Raw genomic sequence first — 24,886 nt, 5'->3', positions numbered from 1 at the left:
GTATCTTGGTCATTTTATGCTCTGTATATGATAGCTATGCAGATACTTGCTAGACTGAACTCTGCTAAACACTGAATTGGTTTAACAATTTTTATTAATATTTTAAAACCATATTGCATGAGTTATTCATTCACAGGGTATTATGGATTAAACGTGAGACTCTAGACTACCAGCTTCATTTTCAAAATGAGAAAACTGAAAAGATACATAGAAACAAATAATTTTGTTATTTTAATTTTTGAAGGTTAAAAAAAAGATTGAACTAAAACTGCCAAATTCAGTTTTTAAGAAAAAAAGGCAAGTGCTTAACTTATAACCTTCCAGGCAAAAGAAACTGATGGTGTTATTAACTGACATGGTGAGTTTTTGATACTGCTACAAAAACCTATTGACTTCAGAAGAACGCTATTATTAAAGCAAAGTTCATTTATTCTTATAAAATTCTCAGTATTTCCAAAAGACATTTCAATATAATTTCTGCCTTAATTCATATTATTCTGATGCTCACGAGTAATAATTTCTAGGTATTTTTCCAATGTAAAAGCCATAATAACTGTCTTTAATTAGAAAATATTAACACATAACTCATTTGTGAATTTTGGGTTTTTTTTTTAATTTGGTAATAAAAATTTGGTTTGCTTCTATTCCAGGAGTAAACTGATTTACTGTTTTAAATATATTCATTTTAATCCAGATAGAAAATAAATGAATAGAAACAAAGAAGTAGGACTTTTTAATGCAAAATGTTCATCAACATCAATAAATATCACAGTATTATCTGTATTTGTACACTTTAGCATATACATGATACTTTATAAAAACAAAAAAAACTGTCAAACTAAAATATACCAATGCATATACTAATTTGCAGTAATAGGAGGAAAAATGAAAAATACATATTTTATTATGCTCACCTGGCCTTCCATGTTGAAAAAAGAGAATGAAAAGAGAACCACTGCGAGAAGTGAAGAATATGGAATTGTTTCCACATATCTCATCTGCTCCTTTCCTCATTCATTTTTCTGTCATATTCCTGTTAAATTTCCTCTTTCATATGGCAGTTCAAGTAAACTAAACCTAGCTTATATGAAACATTTATTTAACTTTACCATTTCATTTTTACATTGTAAAAATAAAATTTCAACTTACTATGTCCATTTTCCTAAATAAAAGTAACTGGAAATAAAGCAGTAATAAGTTACTATTATATATGAGCTCCTGTTAAGAATTCTGAGGTCAGTAGTTTGAGGCCAGCTTGACCAACACAGAGAAACCGTGTCTCTTTTAAAAATACAAAAATAGTCTGGCATGGTGGCGCATGCCTGTAATCCCAGCTTCTCGGGGGGCTGAGGCAGGAGAATCACTTGAACCCAGGAGGCGGAGGTTGGTGAGTGGAGATCAAGCCACTGAACTCCAGCCTAGGCAATAAGAACAATACACCGTCTCAAAAAAAAAAAAAAAAAAAAAAAGAATTCCCAAAAATGGCTAGTATTGGTCTTACTTACCGTAAAATGATAGCCTAACTATTGTTACTAATAAAGAAAACTATCCAACTATGCTTCCTTCTTTAAAAAGTAGTCTTTTTTTTATTTTCTGAAATACTAAATATAGACAGATTTTAAGGTTCCATAAATGTTTTAGCAGTACTCAAGGACCAAAAAAAGGTAGAATTTTAAATGTAATGAGAAGAAGTTAAATAAACCTCTTTCAATAATCCTATAAGTAGAATAGATCAGATTAGACAAGCTTATTGGAAGGTAACAACACAGCTCATTTGATAAAGCAGCTCTGAGAAATCCAAAAATATCATTTCTCTTTTTAAAAAAATCAAAGAAGCACTTGGACTAACAAGAAATAATGCACAATTTGGCTTCATCAAATACTTCATTAATTTTTTTCTACCCCTAAGGGATTGCCCTTTTAAAATCTTCTTCAAATAAAATATAACCTAATTGCTTGCATGGGGCTACAGTTTGCAAAAGGATTTTTATTTCAACAGTGCCACCTAGTGGACCAATCAATACTTTCAGCTGGTCACTAGTTGATTTCATTTGGCTCAAACGCTAAGATTCCTCAGCTTTATTTTTCAGTTCACAATACTCCTAATAACATTCAAGAGGAAATTTTACAAAAATATCATAATTTACAGGTTTTTACCTTCTAATAGGCTGTCTCTTATAAAATTAGGTCATTTACAAATATTATAATAATATTTTAAATAAAGGTACCTTGGTGATTTCTTCAGAAGCTCGTTCGAAATCCTGAACATTTCGACAGTAAAATCCTATTGTACAGCTAGGATCCATTTTTCGAAATGACATCTTTTTGGGAGAAGGGCAGTGGAATGTCTGTAATTTTAAAAGTTCTTTAGGATTAATTTATCTTTATTTGATAGATATAAGCATATATAAAACTATTATTTAAATTTTTTATCTAGCTTTTTTCCGTAACTATAAACATGATTTCCAAAGGGTGCTTTAGTTCATCCTATGCAGATGGTCCTCCCCATTCTGCAAAGCTGTAAAATACAAAAGCCAACATTTGTATATATTTAATTCACCAAATCTCAACCTTATGTGACATTTGTGCCACTCTGCAAAAGAAAGGAAGTGTGTCAAAGGCGGTATGCATTTCTAACACCTGAAAACATGAAAAAGGCATGCACAGGCTAGTACAAGGCTTAGACTCAAGTTAACCATTTCTATTAAACTGCAGTTGTTGGAGATTTAGGGTTAATGTTTATAAACCTTTTAACAAAGATATCAAGACTTTTTAAACAAATACACAGATTCAGATAAATGTTCTATACTGACATAAAAAGAGGTCAACCTGAGGGTCTTAGCAATTCACACAATCAGTACATAACTTCATATTCTTCAACTTTCTCTTCTAGTGTGCTTTAATTCTCATTTATTCTCAGGGAACAGGCTGGAACAGGTGAAACCCGTTCCATTATGGTCCCTGCCCTCCTTCTCATCAGTCCTTTTGTCTCTTTAGTTCACGTTTCTCCAATAGTCACAGTGCCACAGATATAAATGGGCTGGGTGGGCTGCCCTAGTTTCTCTACTGTCTTGCTAATGGATTTGGCTATTAGTAGAGTTTGGCATCTTTAGGGAATACAAAAGTAGAAAAAGGGCAGAATATAAAAGTAATCATTGCAATCTTTTTGTTCTTCACAATCACACTTCAGTACTGTTTAATTTTTTTTTTTTTTTTTTTTTTTTTTTTTTTGAGACGGAGTTTCTCTCTTGTTACCCAGGCTGGAGTGCAATGGCGCGATCTCGGCTCACCACAACCTCCGCCTCCTGGGTTCAGGCAATTCTCCTGCCTCAGCCTCCTGAGTAGCTGGGATTACAGGCACACACCACCATGCCCAGTTAACTTTTTGTATTTTTAGTAGAGACGGGGTTTCACCATGTTGACCTGGATGATCTCGATCTGTTGACCTCGTGATCCACCCGCCTCGGCCTCCCAAAGTTCTGGGATTACAGGCTTGAGCCACCGCGCCTGGCTAAAATATTTTTTTAATGCTTAAATGCTTAGCCTGTCCTTAAAAATCACTGATGTGACCAAGTCTTTTGCTGTATGTAGAAAAAGTTTGTGTTAAAAAGAACATAAGATTACATATTCATATTTGTATAAATAAACTAAGGATATACAAAAATTAGCCAGTTTGTGGGAAAGGGAGAGAACTGAGCAGATGGGAGACAGGTGTGAAAAATTTTTGAATTAAAGAACAAGCTCAATTAAGAAATAATCTAGGAAATGGGTGCTGTGGCTCCCAACTATAATCCCAGCTATTCGGGAGGCTGAGGCAGGCGGATTGCCTGAGCACAGAAGTAAAGCTGATGTAAGATATGATCATGCCACTGCACTCCAGCCTGGACAAGAGCAAGGCTCCAACTCCATTAAAAAAAAAGAAAGAAAGAAAAGAAAGAAAGAATGTAGGCTGGATTTGAACTCATAAATTTATAGTTTCCCTATATTCAGTGTCTAAAACTAAGGGATTTTTAACTTGATACTATCTATTAAAATGTCGAAAAGTAAGTTGTCATATTTATAATGTTCATGGTGAGATCAATTAAAATCACTCTTCTCTCTCCCTGTACATACTAGTGACTCTTACCAATTTGTAGCCCATATCATCACCAAAAGGTAGGCAAAATCTACTGATTCAAGCTGCCTTTTTTTTCCCAATGCAAAGTTCAACTGCATATTAGATTCAAATCCAACAACATGTCAAGTTAATATAGGCCAAAAAATGAGTTTACAAAACTACGACTTCTGCAAAATGCTTGGCTAACTTACTTTATATAGTGAGATTCGACCTAGCTAAACTAGAACCTCACAGCACTAGCCAACACAAACATAATCTTAGTTGGACTTTTCCTCACATTGTTCCACCTGTTATGTTTGCAAAGAAATATTCAGAACAGGTCTGGAAAAGCATAGAAAAGCTAAACAAACTTGTTAGTTAACAATTTACAAGAGTATGAGTATATTAGGGTATACGGTACAGTTCTAGGTCATATTTGTAACTTATTCTACATACATTGTGTCTACAAATAACCATTTGCCCAGCTCATTCCAAAGACAATACCAAGGAATGTTTCTTAACATCTTTATTACCTGAAGATAAGAAGGAGGGCCAAAAAGTTTGTACGTGGTCTAATAATATATTTTTGAACACATTTAATAGGGTATCCTACATTATACTGAAGCACTGATAAAATTTTTCATGTAAGAACTTGAGCCAGGCTCATGCCTGTGCCCAGGAACTCAGGAGGTGGAGGCGGGAGAACTGCCTGAGGACGGAGGTTTGAGACCAGCTTGTGTAGCGTGGCACGACCCCATCTCTTAAAAAAAGTTTTTAAATAGCCAGGTGTGGCAGCATTACCTATAGTCCCAGCTACTTAGGACGCTTAGGTGGGAGAATTGCTTAAGCCCAGGAGTTTGAGGAGCCAGTGAGCTCTGATGGTGCCACTGTACTCCAGCCTGGGTGACAGAACAAAACTGCATCTCTAGAAAATAAAAATTTTTAAATTTTTAAAAGCTTTTCACGTAGGAACCAATAATACTAAACCACAATAGTCTTATTATTAACTGTGTTGACTCAATCATCACAGATAAGAACAAATACTAAATTGCTATTCATGGTTGTTTCAATATCTACAAAGAACTTTTAAAATATTCACAAGAACACAGACATAAATCTCTAATCACTGAAACTGCTATTGGGTATCGTTGCATGAGTACTAGGATTCATACAATAGAGAAGCATTTTATATCATTTAAGCTTTTTTTATTTTTTTGAGATGGAGTTTCACTCTTGTCACCAGGCTGTAGTGCAGGCGTACCCAAACTACGGCCCACGGGCTGCATGCGGCCCCCTGAGGCCATTTATCCAGCCCCTCACCGCACTTCAGGAAGGGGCACCTCTTTCATAGGTGGTCAGTGAGAGAAGCACAGTATGTGGCGGCCCTCCAACGGTCTGAGGGACAGTGAACTGGCCCCTGTGTAAAAAGTTTGGGGACGCCTGCTATAGTGTAATGGCACGATCCCTGCTCACTGCAACTTCTGCCTCCCAGGTTCAAGCAATTCTCTTGCCTCAGCCTCTCGAGTAGCTGGAGTTACAGGTGCACACCACCATGCCCGGCTAATTTTTTTGTATTTTTAATAGGGACAAGGTTTCATCATGTTGGTCAGGCTTATCTCTAACTCCTGACTTTAGGTGATCCATCCACCTCGACCTCCCAAAGGGATTACAGGCATGAGCCACTGCACCCAGCCATTTAAACTTAAAGTCATATTATTTTGTTCACTCAAGAAGATTCTAAGGCAAATTAACTTACAATTCACAATTACTGTCTATTACAGAACAAGTTAAACTTTCAAATATTTTCCTAATTCAGCTTATGCACTTAAGTTTTTTTATTTTTAAAATTTTAATGATTGGTAAGAGGAGTGGCTTCTACTTCACAAATGCATTTTAAAGAGTATTCACTAGATACACTTCTGCAACAGTGTTTCTGGGAAAACTGGCCAGGGAAAATCAATTCCCATTCATTTCATTTTTGATACATTATTTACTAATTGCCTTAATAGTTATTAGGCACCTACAAAATGACAGGCACTATTCTAGGCTTATAGTTTAGAATAGTGAAGTCTAATTATCTAAACATACAAAAACAATACTGAAACATATGCTTGAAGGTACAGCTATGCTATTTTGGTGATTTAGATAAGCTTCCTAAGACAGTTAATTAGCGAATATCCTTACCAAAATGTACCTACTGCTAATTAACCCGGTATGGTGGCACACACCTGTGGTCCCAACTACTTGAGTGGCTAAGGTGGGGAGATTGCTGAAGCCCAGGAGGTCAAGGCTACAGTGAGCTGTGATTGCACACTACACTCCAACCTGAGTGGTAACAGAGCAAGACTCTATCCTCCACCCAAAAAACAACACAAAAAAATCTCCTACTAATTGCAGTTCACATGTATAATTTGTAAAGGGTATTATCTTTCACTGATGAATTCACTCATCCAATCTCTCTAGATGCCCAAATCACATAATTCTAATAGCTTTACTACCACTACTTCTGAATTTCCCAAGATAGATTAAAACAGTTATCACTGTATGAACCTCTCAAAATCCAACACTTGGAATTGGGGACCCAGTAATCAGAACAAACTAACATGTTTATTAATAAAGCTTTTCTTACATACCCTCACTGCCAAAGCCCATTTGAGCTCTCTTCTCATTCCCTTCTAATTTCAAGTTGTTCTTTGATGACTTTTGTTTAAGGTTGTTCATGCTGCTCCTTTGAACCCCATTTTCTGTTTGAAAATTACAGTGTGAGTTTATTCATTATAATTTGCCTTCACAGTGAACCATGTGCTCCATTCCTCAGTTCTAACCTGGCATATCTTCACTACTAGACTCAGGATCCAAATATAACAGCCTATGTTCACTTCACAATGTGTTAAAAACTCAGTGAAGATAGCTAAAAATGAGGAAGTCTCTTTAAAAAGTTAGTATAGAAATTCAATAATATATATCAATTTATTTCACAAGAAAATGTCACAAGAATTAAACATTAATACAAACATATACAATCAAAGCACTTGGAACCACAGAGAAGAAAAGATTTCAACAGAGGACTCCGAAGAGCTTAGGACAGTCCCTTGCACCTAGAAAGAGCTCATTAAAAAAGAAAGAAATTAGTCTGATTTGGTTTCAAAATGTTAACAGTTCTATCCTAGAAATGTAGGAATTCAACACCATAAGAACAACAAAAGATGCAATCTGTTTAAATCTCATCTTCAATCTCAGATATTCTGGTATCATCCTACTTCCTTAAAATTTCACAATCTATCAGATTTAGGGCACTCTCGGAGGACTACCAGCAATTATTTATGTGGAATCAACTGATGATTTAAGACTTCAATTTCTCCATCTATTAACCAAAAAAAATACTGATCCAAAAAGTTTCCTACAAAAGTAATTTTAATAATTGAAGTATAAGGGTGGTTTTAGAATATGCATACAATTTTTTACATTAATCAACTACAAAATTTCACTAGCATGTAAACATACAAGCAGTATGGCAAAGCAAGGATGGTTAGTAACACAGGGTACTTAAAACACCTTCAGTTGGAGTATTACAAACTTAAGAGATGATAAAAAGAAAAAAATGAAATTTTATTCCTGTACAACTTTATATAATTTTTACATTACACTTTCATAGGAAAACAAGTGATGCTACTAACTAAAATAAATCTCTTCATTGCCAAAAAACAAAAAATTCTAACAGAAATTATCCACACAGATTAAGATATTCTACCACAATCTCAAAAATATAACATCTACAAACCATTCCATAAGTGTTCCAATATATAAGAAATGTCTCTGTGCATTTAAGAAGTCAATTCTAACAAGTTTTACCTTAATAGTAAAATCTTAAAATCAATTGTTCCTTTCCATTTTTACTATCACCAGCCTACTTCAAACCTTTATTATTAATAACTTCCTCCTGGAGTGTTGCAACAGTCTCCCAATAATGAGCTGAAGCCTCGCTTCTAATTTTGATTGTATACACATAACCAGGATATTCATTCACTTGATATCTTTGCAGTCTCTCAAAATATCAGATGGATAATTTATACTGGCCAAAATAAGCAGACCAATAATCTTCTAATTTGCTTATTTAGGTAATACTAAATTACTAAGAACAATTTTCCATCTAAATCTCAAGTACCTACTGTTTATAAGCAGTCGATTTGGCACTGATCTACTGGAAATGTAACTTGGACACAAGAATCAGTGCTACAAGACCACAGGACAGAAAGAGAATTACAATGTGGTTCACATGGCACAATTATTCTGTAGTGCCTTCCCCAGTATCAATCAGTCAACTAGCAAATATTTATTAAGGCACAAGATACTATGAAAGAAGAAAGCAGATCTGAACTCTGGCCTCCGAACGCTTATACTTTAATTGAGGTATTAGTTCACAAAGGATACCAAAATGTTTTATAATGTATTTTTCCGAACCAGATTTTAACCTTGTGATTTATCTCTTTTCATATTCTACCTCTTAAATACTATTAGATGTTAATATTAGCTAGCAAGCAATTACTAAAACAAAGTATTCAACTATATTTCCAACTCATCAAGCCCTTGAAAATTAGTGATCCATGACACTCAAGTGATTTAAATTATTTTATTCTATAAAATTAGTCTGTAAAAGCATCAACTGGGAAAACAAAACCATGGAATAACTACATGTTTCATTTACGTACTCTCAAATTTTTCTAAATTAAAATACTGAATCACAAAATGACCTATATAAAGGTAAAGATGATATTAAAAAATGAAAACTGAAAAAAAAAATTAGAAACCCAACTAAGCTCTTGAAAACTTCTTAGCTAAAGGCTAAGATTTAATTACTGTACTCAAAGCAAAATAATTTAGCAGACAATCTCATTAAGTTGCTTTGTTACTCTAACCCATCTATCCCCCTCTATTTTTCCTTTTATTTTTTTAAACAGGCCTAACATTTTAAATTCTTCAGTACTGTTTAGCTGTCTTTATACAAAATTACTTGGAGACTTGATCATTTATTTTAGTACGGCCAGGGTTTCTAACAAGTTAGAGACAAAGATAAATGAAGAAGAAAGTGTATCATACATTAAAATTCAGCAACAAAGTACTTAACCTTTGACCACTGTGTTAATTATGGTTCTATAAATCAGTAAAATACTGATTATAACCTGTAATTATAATACTATAAAAGCATAGCTACCTAGCATATCTAAATAATTAGTTTACTTCATAAGGTAAGAAAACAGTACCAGCTCTTTATCCATAGTACCTCAAGAGGGAAATCCTTTATGCTGACATCTACAAAAGATTGGCAGTAATGAGGATCCATGTAAATCAAACTGTCATCTACAAGGACAAAACAGAAGACAAGTAATTCAAAAAACACCTTATTATTACACTGCTTACAATCCAATTTCTATGTAGAACAGCTGAAAAAAATCTGGGAGTAACAGCTTGCCTGACTGATACTCATTGACTGAAACATAGGTTTGCACAGGATAGATTAACTTTTGCATAATCAAATATGCTTGTATAAGCAGAATTTTTATAAAGTGATGAGACTGTCGTTTAATTTTTGGTGATAAAATTACTTTCACAAACACACAATTATATTCTACAGTTTGCATATGAAAAATGTATTGCACTTCTTTATCTTGACAGGAAGAACATATTGCTTGTCATTTTATCATCAACTTGCACCACTAAAACCGGTAAAAAGTAAATATGTAAATAGCAACTGCCAGAATGTGGCAGCAATGTCTTCTGAAGTTTAGTGCAACCAATAAATTATGCCTTGTTTATGCAATAACAGAAATTAAACATACATTTTACAGAATCTAATTATGTTGTGGACTAAATGACAAATGAGTGGCTATAAGCAGGACTGATGAATGTATAAGGTACTCGCTTTGCTCTGTTAATCATCCTGTTTCTAGATAATCTCATATTAACTTTCTGACTTTTAAAAGAAAACAATGAAGAAATATATTTTACTAAATCACTAACCTTGAAATCCAGCAAAGTAATATGACTGTTTAGGTTTGCCACCAATAATACCCACACAATATTCCAGGCTTAAAATACCCTGCCAAAAATAATTAATACAGATTTAGTCAAGAGATAAATGATAATTATTCAAAGCAAACAAATTACTAATATTAGTAGTTCCCAAATTTACCACTACCAGTTATCATTTATATTACATTTGCACCCAGGTTCTGAAATCCACTTGTCTTACAAACTGCCTTCCTTTTCTTTAAATCATTCAACATTCATGTAACAAATCAAATGTTTTGATCAGCATGTTGTTCAACAACATTAAACAACTACTACATAGAGACATAATCAATTTTACCACCTAAAGGCAATAAAATTCCTGCCAAAGCCAAAACACTTAGCCTTCTAGTTAGCTGGTGCAGCCTCACTGTGATCAATGTAAAATTTTCATCAGGCTTTTTGAAATGCTAAAAATAGTTCTTAAACCTTATTGCTGTTTTCCCTGGACCTTTGAGTGCGAATCGCAAACTGAAAGCCATTTTCTAATCAATGGCATTCACTCAATTTTTTTATGCTACTTCATTTGAAATAAATATAAAGAGTAATGAAAATAACTTAATCCAAGGAAAATTATTACTATTATTGCATTTAAGGCCAATTTATTTTACTAACCATAAAATATCAGGGACATCACAATAAATTTTTTAATACACCCCTCAGCAGTCTATTCCAAGCAGAACTCTATTTAAGTTGGGCCAAACTAACTCTATATTTTTTAAAAACTCTGTACTCAGAGCCAACAATCCCTGAACAACAACAACAACAACAACAACAACAACAACAACAAAAGTCCAACTGAGTAAGTTTAAAATGTCCAGCAATCAATTAATGTCTTATCAATAGTTCCTGCGATAATTCTGATAAATCATATAAAACACTAATAAGGATAAAGTATAGGTTATAAAATCCCAAAACTATTAAACAATAGTTAGGCTTTCCTTCTCTTAAATGAGAGAATGTTTTGAAATCTAAAAGCTATACAAATAAAGAATATATGGACAAATATTCTTTTTCCTTTAACAAGTAACCAATCCATAGAGAACACACACACATACAGAAAATATGGAAAAAAAGTAAAACTTTTCCCAAATTCCAACACCCAGAGCTCATCATTATTAATATCTGGGGGAATACCTTCTTGACATCTATCTATATTACATACACATACAGATTTACAAATACAATGTTATATATGTGAAATCACACAACATATGCCATTGTAACCTTTTGTTGCTCATTATGTCATGAATATCTTTTCCTAACAACAAATAGAGATCTATATTATATTAACAATATGTAGTAGCTGAAAATATTCTATTTTATGACAACAACAAAATGTGCTTTAAAACCTCCACAATAAATATTTAAGTAGTTGAAGTTCTCACTGTTGTAAGTAACCCTCCGTTACGGTTTGAACATTTTTATTCCCTTCAGAATTCATGTGTGGGAACTTAATCCCCAATGCAGAGTGTTAAGAGCTAGAGCCTTGGGGGAGGTGTTTAGGTCAGGAGGGCAGAGCTTGCATGAATGAGTTCAAGGTTGCTATAAAAATGACTTGCAGGAGTGGGTTGTCTCTCCTGTTCCTCTGCAACATGAGGACAGAGTTCACCCCATTTTGGCCCTTCTGCCTTCCACCATGTTGAAACACATAAGGAGACCCTCATCAGATGCCAGTGCCTTGATCTTAGATTTCCCATCCTCCAGAACTGTGAGAGAATAAATTTCTGTTCTCTATAAGTTACTCAGTCTCCAGTATTCGGTTATAGCAGCAAAAAAAAAAAAAAAAAAAAAAGACTCAGACACCCTCTAAAGAACAACCTTGTACATTTTCAGTCTTGTAAAAATATCACAAAGGTTTTTCTGAAACGGAGAGCTGCAACTGAAAAAAATTAAATAAAACAGAGAAGGTATATCAGGTTAAAATCTTAGAGATAATTAAAAAATAAATTAAGATAAAATTGTACCAAAAAACTCACTAAATAGTAATAGAGTTACTTTTCAATTAAGATTTCTACTGATTCCCCCCAAATAAAAATCCGTAATAAAATTAGAGAGTGCCTTACTTTAACTTGAGGCAATCTGATCAGTTGAAATACAATGTTTATAGCATAGAGACCTGTGAGACAGTGAAAGTTCCATGTCTCTTACAGCTAAGAAAAGAAAGAAAAAAATATATAGCAAGGATTGTCACTGACTCTCCTCAGAAAAACAGTGGTTCTAATGGAAGAAAGACTTTGGTTCTTGACATCTGTATTACCCTTGCAACGCATTAGAGCAGGTTTAACAATAAACGCTTAGAAGCGGATTAGGAGCTAGAATGCCATTACATATAAGAGGCTGTATCTTTGGATTGAAACACTTTTCAGTTCCTAAAACAGCTTCTTCACAGTTATCCAGTGGTGAAAATTTATTGAGCTGTATCCACGAAGCAATAAATAAGACTGAAGTAATCAGTCAAAAAGAAAAGTCCTAATTTGTCTCACTGAAGAAAAAGAACATATTGGACTTTCCTCATTCCAGGCCCTTAAAACTATAAACATAAATAAATAAATAAACCTCCTGTGGTAAGGACCAAATTTCCTTCTTCTCATACAATGTAGCAGGATGCTACGTTGGCACTATCTCTGAAAAACTGTGGCAATACCTTGTTTAATAAATTTGAAAACCAGAACTGAATAGTAAATTTTAGACTCACCAATGTACATTGGTTTGACAGGAAAAAATACAATGGTTGACCATACACGAAAAAAAGAAAAAAAATTATTTTTCTTTCAGGGCTAATGAACACATTACTTTTTACACTTCTAAGTGAATACCTCTTTCTATGCTCTGATTTGGGGTTTGACTTAACCATCCCCTCTGGCCAAATATAACACCTATCATATAACCTCCTCCACTTAACCATTTCAGCCATTTTTATCTGATCACTGGAAAATCAAAATGTTTCAATAGTCACTGATCTCGCACTTCTGTGGACTATGGTGTAAATCAAGTTATTAGAAGCTCAAGGAAATATTACCTTTCAAAACGTTCATGTTTTAGAGAAAAGTATAAAAAACATTAAACTTAGAGTCAAGAAAAGTCTAGTCTCTGCTACCAGTTTGCTTTCTGAACTTGAATTTATCACTTAACTTCTCTATGTCTTTTCTGTTTCATAAAGACAATCCAGTTCCTAGCTACTGTGAGGGCAAAGTGAGATCAATTTATATGGGAACATATTGCACAAATTAGGGTTAAAAAATATATACTGAGTAACTCCCGTACTTTAGGCACTGAGGCTTCATTCACTTTAACAGCTTTACCATAGTTTGTTTCACTACAAAAAGAAAAGTCCTAATTTGTCTTGCTGAAGAAAAAGAACATACTGGATTTTCCTCATGCTAGGCCCTTAAAAAAATTAATATAAATAAATAAACCTCCTGTGGTAAGGGCTAATAAAACACACCAAATTTCCTTCTCCTCATACAGGATGCTACATGTCACTACAAATCACGGTTAAACTGTTAACCATGAATCACTCAAAAGTATTAGGCAGTGCTAACATCAGATAAATACTATCAATATCACCAATTATCAAAGTCCTCAGCCAGATGAAACATGCCTAGAAGCCATCTGTAGCCCATTCCACCAGGAATGAAGTTTTGGCTAAAGCAATTAGTTTCAAGACTGGATTGTTTCTAATCTTCAAATGGTAGTAGAGAAGGCAAAAATAATACAGTTCAGATTTGATTAGAACCCACCTGGAGATGAAAACATGTCAGAAGTCTCAAAACCCTCAACAGATTCTCTAGATGAAGTGGCTTACAGCTTCTCACATTCCACCAATAACTGTACTCAAGATATATATCAGACATCAAAACCTTACCTTTATTTGTAAGATTAAGATGTCACTGCTATATTATAGTACTGTTATATTAGTAACAAATGTGCTTCTGAAATCTTAGTTAACTATTAAGAAAAGCCAGTATACCAGCTAAAAAACTTCCATGTATCATATGTTAAAAACAATTGCTCTAGATTTCTAGAATTAGCACAATCTAGCCTGAGAAAGATGTTCTAACTAAATATATGGAGACCATAATATGGGATTAATGCCTCATAGAGGGAACAAATTGTCATTAATCATAAAAGACAGATCCAGACTTTATATCAACATTACTATATCCCATAACACTCCATTTAAAGAAGAATTCCAGACAAGCATGGTGGCTCACACCTGTAATCCCAGCACTTCGGGAGGCTGAGGTGGGCAGATCACAAGGTCAAGAGATCAAGACCATCCTGGTGGCTAACATGGTGAAACCCTGTCTCTAATAAAAATACAAAAATTATTCTGGTTTTTGGAGATTTCAAAATAAAAAATTTATATATATATATATATATATATATACACACACACACACATATGTATATATATATATTTATATATTTATATATACATACATATATATGTACACACAAAAAAAATAGCTGGGCGTGGTGGTATGTGCCTGTAGTCCAGCTACTTGGGAGACTGAGGCAGGAGAATCACTTAAACCCGGAAGGCAGAGGTTGCAGTGAGCTGAGATCTCAATCGCACCACTACACTGCAGCCTGGTGACAAAGCAAGACTCCATCTCAAAAAAAAAAACAAAAGAAGAATTCTAACTATGGCTGCGAAAACAGACTACTAAAAAGTGAAGAATTTTGCCAGGCACAGTGGCTTATGCCAGTAATCCCTGCACTTTGGGAGGCTGAGGTGGACGGATCATGAGGTCAGAAGTTTGAGACCAGCCTGATCAACATGGTGAAACCCAGTCTCAACTAAAAATACAAAAAATTAGCCAGGCGTGTTAGTGCATGCCTGTAATCCCAGCTACTCAGAAGGCTGAGGCAGGAGAATTGCTTGAACCCAGGAGATGGAGGTTGCCGTGAGCTGAGATTGCGCCACTGCACTCCAGCCTGGACAATAAGAGCAAAACTCTGTCTCAAAGAAAAAAAAAGTGAAGAATTTTATTGAAACTATGAAAATAATCTAAAAACTTCCACCTTAATCATAGAAACTATTTCAAAGGTATTTTATCCTGAGTAGGTGTCTTGGTACCCAAAACAAGATAACATAGTTACATAGGTTTTTTTGGTGCAAGAAACCCAACAATGTGTCCCAAAAAAGCACAGATTTTCAACTGGCTAAGATGAAAAAAACTAACTTGGAACCCCTCCAAATACTATCTTCATATCTTTATTATTTCTACCTACATAAATAATCTCATCTTTTATTGACATCATGGTGTCACAGCAAACATATTATAAGATAACATAGCAGTAATAGAGAGTTTTTTTTTGTAATTAATGTGATATAGTTTAATGCTAGTTATATGACTAAAGATACATACTTAAAATTACAAATAAGGATAATGAAACTGTAACTATAGTACAGGTTATGATTATTGCTGTATCTGTCTCCCTGATTAGCTACAAAAATTAAAAGGCTTTTCATTTTGTTATAGAACACTGTGCTCTTCAACTCACATTGGTCTTATAACACTGAAATTTAAAATCTCTAGTGTCAAATTTTACAATATACAACTGTAAAATCATCACTACTCATTTAACAGAAAAAAGACTGCAAAACTTCTATATTTTTCATATTAGCTAGTATTGCCTTAAAAGAATCCAGCACTTATTTCATACCTTCACAAACTCTAAGTAGTCGGTGTTGGTTCTTTCTCCACCAAGTCTAACAGGAACTAGAATAATAACAGCTTTGTCATCTGCATTATCAGAGGTCATGGAAGCACTCTGTTTGTCAATTACATCAGAATTGTAAACTGAGAAAAACATAATGAATATGTATTAAAATTTATAAAAGTGATTTTCAGAAATATTTTTACCCAAATTTATCCTCCACCCCACAAATGGACAGCCATCTCATCTCCGGCATTACTAGCAAAGTCTTAGTAAGTTAAAAATACCACTGGGATAACTGGCTAGCCATACACAGAAGACTGAGGCTGAACTACTTCCTTATACTACATACAAAAATCAACTTGAGATGGATTAAAGACTTAAATGTAAAACTTAAAATTATAAAAACCCTAGAAGACAACCTAGGCAATACCATCCTGGGCACAGGAACAGGCAAAGATTTCATGACAAAGATACCAGAAACAATCACAACAAAAGCAAAAATTGACAAACAGGATCTAATTAAACTTAAGGACTTCTGCACAGCAAAAGAAACTATCAAGATAGTAAACAGATAACCTATTGAATGTGAGAAAATATTTGCAAACTATGCATCTGCCAAAGGTCTAATATCCAGCATCTATAAGGAATTTAAACAAATTTACAATAGAACAACCCCATTAAAAAGTGGGCAAAGGACATGCATGTTTCAAAAGACATACATGCAGCCAATAAGCATACTTAAAAAAAAGCTCAATATCACTTATCATTACAGAAATGCTAATCAAAACCACAATGAGATGTAATCTCACACCAGTCGGAATGGTTATTATCAAAAAGTCAAAAGATAACAGATGCTGGCAAGGTTGTGGAGAAAAGTAATGCTCATATATCACTGGTGGGAGAGTAAATTAGTTTAACCATTGTAGAAAGCAGTATGGCAATTTCTCAAAGAGCTAAAAGCAAAACTACCATCTAACCCAGTAATCATCACTGGGTATATACCCAGGAAAATATAAATCATTCTACCATAAAGACACATGCAGGCCGGGTGCGGTGGCTCAAGCCTGTAATCACAGCACTTTGGGAGGCCGAGGCAGGTAGATCACGAGGTCAAGAGATTGAGACCATCCTGGTCAACATGGTGAAACCCTGTCTCTACTAAACATACAAAAAATTAGCTGGGCATGGTGGCGCGTGCCTGTAATCCCAGCTACTCAGGAGGTTGAGGCAGGACAATTGCCTGAACCCAGGAGGCAGAGGCTGCAGTGAGCCAAGATTGCGCCATTGCACTCCAGCCTAGGTAACAAGAGTGAAACTCCGTCTCAAAAAAAAAAAAAAAAGACACTTGCACACAAATGTTCACTGAAACACTATTCACAGTAGGAAAGAGAATCAACCTAAATGCCCATTTGACAGATTAGAGAAAGAAAATGTGGTACATATACACCATGGAATACTATGAGGCCATAAAAAAAGAATGAGATCATGTCTTTTGTGGCAACATGGTTGGTGCTGGAGGCCATTATCCTTAGCAAACTAATATAAGAACAGAAAACCAAATACTGCATGTTCTCACTTAAAAGTGGGAGCTAAATGATGAGAACTGACAAACACAAAGAAAGGAACAACAGACACTAGGGTCTACTTGAGTGTGTAGGATGGGAGGAGAGAGAGGAGCAGAAAAAATAACTCCTGGGTACTAGGCTTAATACCTGGATGATGAAATAATCTGTACCTCAAACCCCCATGACATAAGTTTACATATCTAACAAACCTTCACATGTACCCCTGAACCTAAAATAAAAGTTAAAAAAAAAAACCTACTTCATTTATGTATTGAATAGATATTTATTGATAGCTAACTACTTTATGACACTGGGCCTTCAGCAGTAGGCAAATCAGAAACATTCCCCCCTCCTTCAGCATATATGCTAATGGAGGAAATAGACAATAAATATGTAAAACATAAGATATGTGAAATGGGGATACATGTTTTGAAAAAACAAAGAGAAAAGGGTGAACAGGAAATGCTGAGAGGGAGGCAATTTAAAATAAGATGGCCAGGGAAGATCTTATGAGAAAGCAGTATTTGAGTCAGGGCTAAATGAAAGAAACCAAGTAATACTGACATCAAAGGGAAAAACATTCCATGTGAAAAGATCAAAAAGTGCAAATATCTTAAGGAAAAAGTATAATTAGCATGTCCCAGAAACAAGAGGCCAGTCTTCTGAAGGGAACAAGGGGTACGCAGCAGGAAATGGGATTAGAAGATAAGATTATAGTTACTGGGGAGAATGAAGACAAACTGTGTGAACTCTTGAAAGCCATTGTAAAGACCAGTTTTTCCGTGATGGGAGGCCATTGAAGAACTGTTTAGGGATGTCCTAATCTGACTTACACTTTAATAGCCTGTTTCCTGTGTTAGTAATAGACTGTAGGGGAAAGGGGCTGCTCTGCCTATGAAGTAGCCATTTTTTTATTCCTTTACTTTCTTAATAAACTTGCTTTCATTTCACTCTAAAACCAAAATAGGCTATGGGGCAAGAACTAAAGCATTCTGAACAGTTAGAAAGCCATTGCAGTTATCCAGCAAGAGATGATGACGGCTTGAACAAAGGTAGTAACTGTAAAGATAGAAAATAGCAATGCAGAGAAGGTAGAAAGTGATCAGTGTGCCATAATTACAAGGCACAGTGGGTCATGCCTGTAATCCCAGCACTCTGGGAGGCCAAGGTAGGTGGATCATTTGAGGTCAGGAGTTCAAGACCAGCCTAGTCAACGTAGGGAAACCCCATCACTACTAAAAATATGAAAAAGTAGCCAGGCATGGTGGCAGGCACCTGTAATTCCAGCTACTCTGGAGGTTGAGGTTTGAACCTGGGAGGCAGAGGTTGCAGTGAGCCGAGATCGTGCCAGTGCACTCCAACCTGGGCAACAGAGCAAAACTCCATCTCAAAAAAAATTTTTTTTAAGTGATCAGTTCATGTATCTGAAGATAAAGGACTCACTATTAAATGTAAGATGTTAAGAGAAAAAATTGAGTCAGAGGTGATTTAAAGGGTTTGGTTTAAGCAAACAGAGTAAGAAAGTTGCCATTTATGGCTGGGCGAGGTGGCTCATGCCTGTAATCCCAGCATTTTGGGAGGCCAAGGCAGGTGGATCACGAGGTCAAGAGTTTAAGACCAGCCTGGCCAAGATGGTGAAACCCCATCCCTACTAAAAAATACAAAAAATTAGTAGGGTGTGGTGGCATATGCCTGTAATCCCAGCTACTCAGGAGGCTGAGGGAGGAGAATCACTTAAACCCAGGAGGCAGAGGCTGTGGTGAGCCGAGATTGTGCCACCGCACTCCAGCCTGGGCAACAAGAGTGAAACTCCGTCAGCCCCCCAAAAAAAGAAAGCTGCCATTTACAAAGACATGGAAAAATGGAGGAGGGGAAAATATAGAAGGGAGAAATGAAAATTCAGTTTTAGACATGGTAACTTTGAGATACTTGTTACGATAGGTAAATAGAAAGGTTGAATAGACAGGACATATGCAACTGGAGTTAGGAGAGAGGACTAAGACAGACCTATAAATTTGGGAGTTACCAGCATGCAGACTACCACCTGCATTATAAAGCCTCGAGACTTGGTGAATTCAAATCGGTATAGACAGAAAAAGAGATGAGATGAAGCCTAAAGACTGATCACTGAAGCCCTAACATTTTTAGTGATCAAGGAGATGAGGAAAAACCAACAAAGGAGGCTATGAAGGAGTGAATGAGGAGGTAGAGGGAAAATCTACAGAGTTGTGTCTAGGAATCAAGTAAACAAAATGTTGTAAGGACGAAGAGTCAACAGTCAAATGCTGCAGATAGACTGTGTGATATGAGGACTGAGAAGTTACTGCTAGGCTTAGAAAAATTAAGTTACTGGTAAGAGCAGTCTTGGGGTGGGTACAATGGCTCATGCTTATCTAGCATTTTGGGAGGCTGTGGCAGGAGGATCACTTGAAGCCATGAGTTCAAGACCAGCCTGGGCAATACAGCGAGACCTTGCCTCCATAAAAAATTTTAAAATTAGCCAGAGATGGTGACGCATGCCTTTAATGCTAGTTATTTGGGAAGCTGAGGCAGGAGGAACACTTGAGCCCAGGAGTTTGAGATAACAGTGATCTATGATCGCACCACTGCACTCCAGCCTGGTCAAAAGAGTAAACCCTGTCTCCAAAAAAAAAAAAAAAAGGCCGGGCGCGGTGGCTCATGCCTGTAATCCCAGCACTTTGGGAGGCCGAGGCGGGTGGATCACGAGGTCAAGAGATCGAGACCATCCTGGTCAACATGGTGAAACCCCGTCTCTACTAAAAATACAAAAAATTGGCTGGGCATGGTGGCACATGCCTGTAATCCCAGCTACTCAGGAGGCTGAGGCAGGAGAATTGCTTGAACCCAGGAGGCGGAGGTTGCGATGAGCCAAGATCGCGCCATTGCACTCCAGCCTGGGTAACAAGAGCGAAACTCCATCTCAAAAAAAAAAAAAAAAAGAGAGAGAGAGAAGAACACCTAGAAGAGTGGTATAGAGTGGTGGCTATGACAGCCTAAGTACCATAGTTCAAGAGAAAACAGTAGGATTTGGTAGAAGCAAAATTAGACAAAATTTTATTTTTTTCAAATTGAAGTCGTTTTCTTCAAAACATACTTTACACCCGTATGCCTTGTCAGTTTAATGAAACTCTTCTAATCTTCCCAGAAGACCTGAATAGAAAATTCTGCCACTTCTGTCCCAGTTCTTTCCTTTAAATTCCAAATTTAGACTGAGCTAACAAATTTAGCTGACTCCCCTATCTCCTATAGTCAGTTGAAACCAAAGCCACAAAAATGCCACAGTAGTTCTCCCTTATCAGGATAGAGACTGCATTCTCACCCTTCATCTTCATTCAACATACATTTATTGAGGATCTGCTATTTCTTGATGTGTTCTACACTAGAGAGGTATAAAATAAATAAGATCCTGACTTCAAAAAATGTCTAGCCTAATCATTTGGTGTTTTTCCTCCACTTCCTATATATGTAAGGGCTATGACATAGTCCAATTCTGTAACAGAGGCTCATTATAGCAGAGAATCTCAACCAAATGATTCTAACACCTTACCTCTACGCTTGCAACCTCAATAATCATTGATATTATATACAAGAAACAGGAAATTATAAGGTGATTACACAACTGAATCGCAAGTACAATATTTAATAGAAGTATTTCTAAAATGTTACAGAGCACAGAGGAAAAGTAAACTAATTCTGCCTAATGACAGTTGGGAAAGACTGCCAAAGGTATAACCTTTGTGCGTGTTCTTGAAGAATGAGTAAGACTTAACAGCTACCAAAACAGATATATAGACCAATGAAACAGAACAGAGTCCTCAGAAATAATACCACACATCTACAACCATCTGATCTTTGACAAACCTGACAAAAATAGGGAAAGGATTCTCTATTCAATAAATGGTGTTGGGAAAACTGGCTAGTCATATGCAGAAAACTGAAACTGGACCCCCTTCCTTACACCTTACACAAAAATTAACTCAAGATGGATTAAAGACTTAAACGTAAGACCTAAAACCATAAAAACCCTAGAAGAAAACCTAGGCAAAACCATTCAGGTCATAGGCATAGGCAAAGACTTTATGACTAAAACACCACAAGCAATGGCAACAAGAACTAAAATTGATACAGGGGATCTAATTAAACTAAAGAGCTTCTGCACAGTAAAAGACACCAGAGTGAACAGGCAAACCACAGAAAGGGAGAAAAATGTTGCAATATATCCATCTGACAAAGGGCTAAAATCCTGAATCCACAAATAACTTAAATTTACAAGAAAAAAGCAACCCCATCAAAAAGTGGGCGAATGATATGAACAGACACTTCTTAAAAGACATTTATACGACCAAAAAACACATGAAAAAAAGTTCATCATCTCTGGTCATTAGAGAAATGCAAATCAAAACCACAATGAGATATCATCTCACACTGGTTAGAATGGTGATCATTAAAAAATCAAGAAACAACAGATGCTGGAGAGGATGTGGAGAAACAGAAATGCTTTTATACTGTTGTTGGGAGTGTAAATTAGTTCAACCATTGTGGAAGACAGTCTGGCTATTCCTCAAGGATCTAGAACCAGAAATACCATTTGACTCAGCAATCCCATTACTGGATATATACCCAAGGATTATAAATCAGTCTACTATAAAGACACATGCACATGCAGGTTTATTGTGACACTGTTTACAATAGCAAAGACTTGGAAACAACCCAAATGTCCATCAATGATAGACTCAAAAAAGAAAATGTGACACATATACACCATGGAATACTATGAAGTCATAAAAAAGGATTAGTCATGTCCTTTGCAGGGACATGGACGAAGCTGGTGGAAACCATCATTCTCAGCAAACTAACACAAGAACAGAAAACCAAACACTGCATGTTATCACTCATAAGTGAGAGTTGAACGATGAGAACACATGGACACAGGGAGGGGAACATCACACACTGAGGCCTGTCAGTGGATGGGCGGCTAGTATTAGGAGAAATACCTATGCAGATGACAGGGTGATGGGTGCAGCAAACCACCATGGCACATGTACGCCTGTGTAACAAACCTGCACATTCTGCATATGTACCCCAGAACTTAAAGTATAATAAAATAAAAAATAAACTTAACAAGAGGCACTCTAATAATAAAGGACATGCCAAGCAGAGGCAATAATATGCACAAAGGCATGGGGGAAAAGGATAATGACACCATGTCTAAGGAATGGCCTGAGAGGGGAAAATACTTTAGTATACTGTGTATGGAAGACGGTGTTAGAAGGTGATGCTGGAAATGTAGGCCAGGACAAATTATAAAGGACTTCACGGTGCTTCATATGCCAAGATAACATGAGACTAGAGTTAGTGGGCAGTCATTGGTTTGTAGATAAAGGAACATGATCAGTTTATTTTGATCAGATGTACCAAAAAGGGAAGACAGACAAGTAGGGAAATCAAGTTAAAGTTCAAGTGAGAGATAAGAGTCTGATCTAAATCAACAAGAATAAAGAAGAGAAAACAGATTTCAGGAACATTTTTTTAAATGCTGACTGACTAAATATAAGTAATGAAAAAGCAGTCAAGAATGAGTAGGTTCTACTTAGGACTTGAGTACATATGTGGACATGCCAGTCAAGAGAAAATAGAAAGCAAAAAGGGTTGGGACTGAGGGAAACAGCAGTTTTAAACATACTGAATTTGAAATGTTTGTAGAATATTTAAGTGGAGATATTTGAAAGGTGGCAGAAAATGTGAGTTATCACGTATTGCCTCAGGTAGGCTTAGAAATGTAGTTTTTTGAGACAGGGTTTCACTCTGTTGCCCAGGCTGGAGTACAATGTGGTACAACATTGGTTCGCTGCAACTCTGCCTTCCAGGCTCAAGTGATCCTCCCACTCAGCCTCCCATGTAGCTAGAACTACAGGCACGTCACCACCATGCTCAACTAAGTTTTGTATATTTTGTAGTGACAAGGTTTCACCACATTGCCTCTTGAACTGCTGGGCTCAAGTGATTGGGTTTCACCATGTTGCTCTGGCTGGTCTTGAACTGCTGGGCTCAAGTGATCTGCCCACCTCAGCCTCACAAAGTGCTGAGATTATAGGTGTGAGCCACCATGCCTGGCCCTAAAAATGTAGTTTTAAAAGTCCTAGTATACAGTATTTAAAGCCATGAAAATAGATGCAATTACAAAGGAAGAGAACACAGAATAAGAAAAAAAATAATAATAAATGGAAAACAAGACCTTTAAAAACAGAAATCATTGACAGAATCTGGTTTCACTTAATTCCTAATCTCACAGTCTATCAAAATTATACAAATACAGTTTCTCCCTTTAGGAGACTTAAACATGAATAAAAAAATTTAAGAACTACTTCAAATTGCACAAACCATTTCTATAACAAGGAACATTGTAACATTTGCTTAATTATATGTAACAAAGATCTAAGCTGACTGTGTCAATAAAAGCACAAAAGACAAATTCATACATTTATTTAATGATTACTTGTTTAGGTAGAGTTAATTAGCAGTATTTAACACAGCAAATTTTTTGCAAGACTTCCTACTGGAAAAACAAACATAGTACTCACATATTTATCTAAAAATTTAGGCCTTTTCTTTTCATATGGCTATAATTACAGATATTAGTCTTTCTTTAAAAGGAAACCAACCTTAACAAAAGGCCAAACAAAAATGCAGAGTAACCTTAAGCATTTTACAGATATCCTTGTATTAAAACATGATTGAAGTATATTTAACTTTTCTAAAACATTAACATATTTTATAATTGTAATAGTATTTCTGTAAAAAATATATACTTAACAGCATGATGTGGCCAAACCATTTTTATTTTATGAAGAATTAAGGTCTCTATTTTATCCCCAACAAAGTTTCAAAATTACTATACATTGAGCATTCCTACTTCAAAATCTGAAACTTTTAGAGCACAATATTTTTCACAAGTGAAAAATTCTACATGTGACTGCATGTGGCAGGTTCCAATCAAAACAGTCAAAACTTTATCTCATGCATAAAATTATTAAAAACAGTGTATGAAATTTCCTTCAAGCTATGCGTATAAGGAGTATACAAAACATAAATGAATTTCATGTTTAGACTTCAGTCCCATCCACTAGATATCTCATTACATACATGCAAATATTGAAAGGTCCAAAAAACAACAAAATTGGAAACACTTGTGGTCTCAAACATTTTGGATAAAACATACTCAACCTGTAGAGAGAGTGATCATCAAAAAGAAGACCCAAAACAATAAAACAAAGCAAATCTGGACAATAGCTGCATCATTATTAGATGATTTACTAAAGCATTAATGATAAATATATTCAATTCCTCATAATATAAACTAAGAATTTTCTTTCCTTGAAACACATCTACCAATGAAATGGTACCTTGCATACATGCAGCCCAAGTATATACCTATGTTGAATTTTCCTGCCTATCTCTTTTTAAG

At 35.6% G+C, this 24,886-nt stretch overlaps 1 protein-coding gene across 8 annotated transcripts in view; it reads right to left on the bottom strand.

Moving 5' to 3' along the window:
* Nucleotides 1–24,886, bottom strand: part of ATG4C (autophagy related 4C cysteine peptidase) — a 156,248-nt gene that overhangs the window by 90,900 nt on the left and 40,462 nt on the right. For 7 of the 8 annotated variants that reach the window (XM_074380940.1, XM_074380939.1, XM_074380937.1 and 4 more), the window contains 4 exons: nt 15,839–15,975; nt 10,115–10,193; nt 9,378–9,454; nt 2,229–2,348 (listed from right to left, as the gene is read on the bottom strand). In XM_074380940.1, coding sequence (XP_074237041.1) covers nt 2,229–2,348; nt 9,378–9,454; nt 10,115–10,193; nt 15,839–15,975 — 413 coding nt within the window. Of the gene's footprint in view, nt 1–2,228; nt 2,349–3,195; nt 6,841–9,377; nt 9,455–10,114; nt 10,194–15,838; nt 15,976–24,886 lie in introns of those variants that run through there. The other variant, XM_074380943.1, reaches the window with a different exon arrangement.

The sequence above is a fragment of the Saimiri boliviensis genome, chromosome 11 (assembly GCF_048565385.1).
Source record: "Saimiri boliviensis isolate mSaiBol1 chromosome 11, mSaiBol1.pri, whole genome shotgun sequence".
Taxonomy (NCBI): domain Eukaryota; kingdom Metazoa; phylum Chordata; class Mammalia; order Primates; family Cebidae; genus Saimiri; species Saimiri boliviensis.
This window is presented reverse-complemented; position numbering and strand designations above follow the sequence as displayed.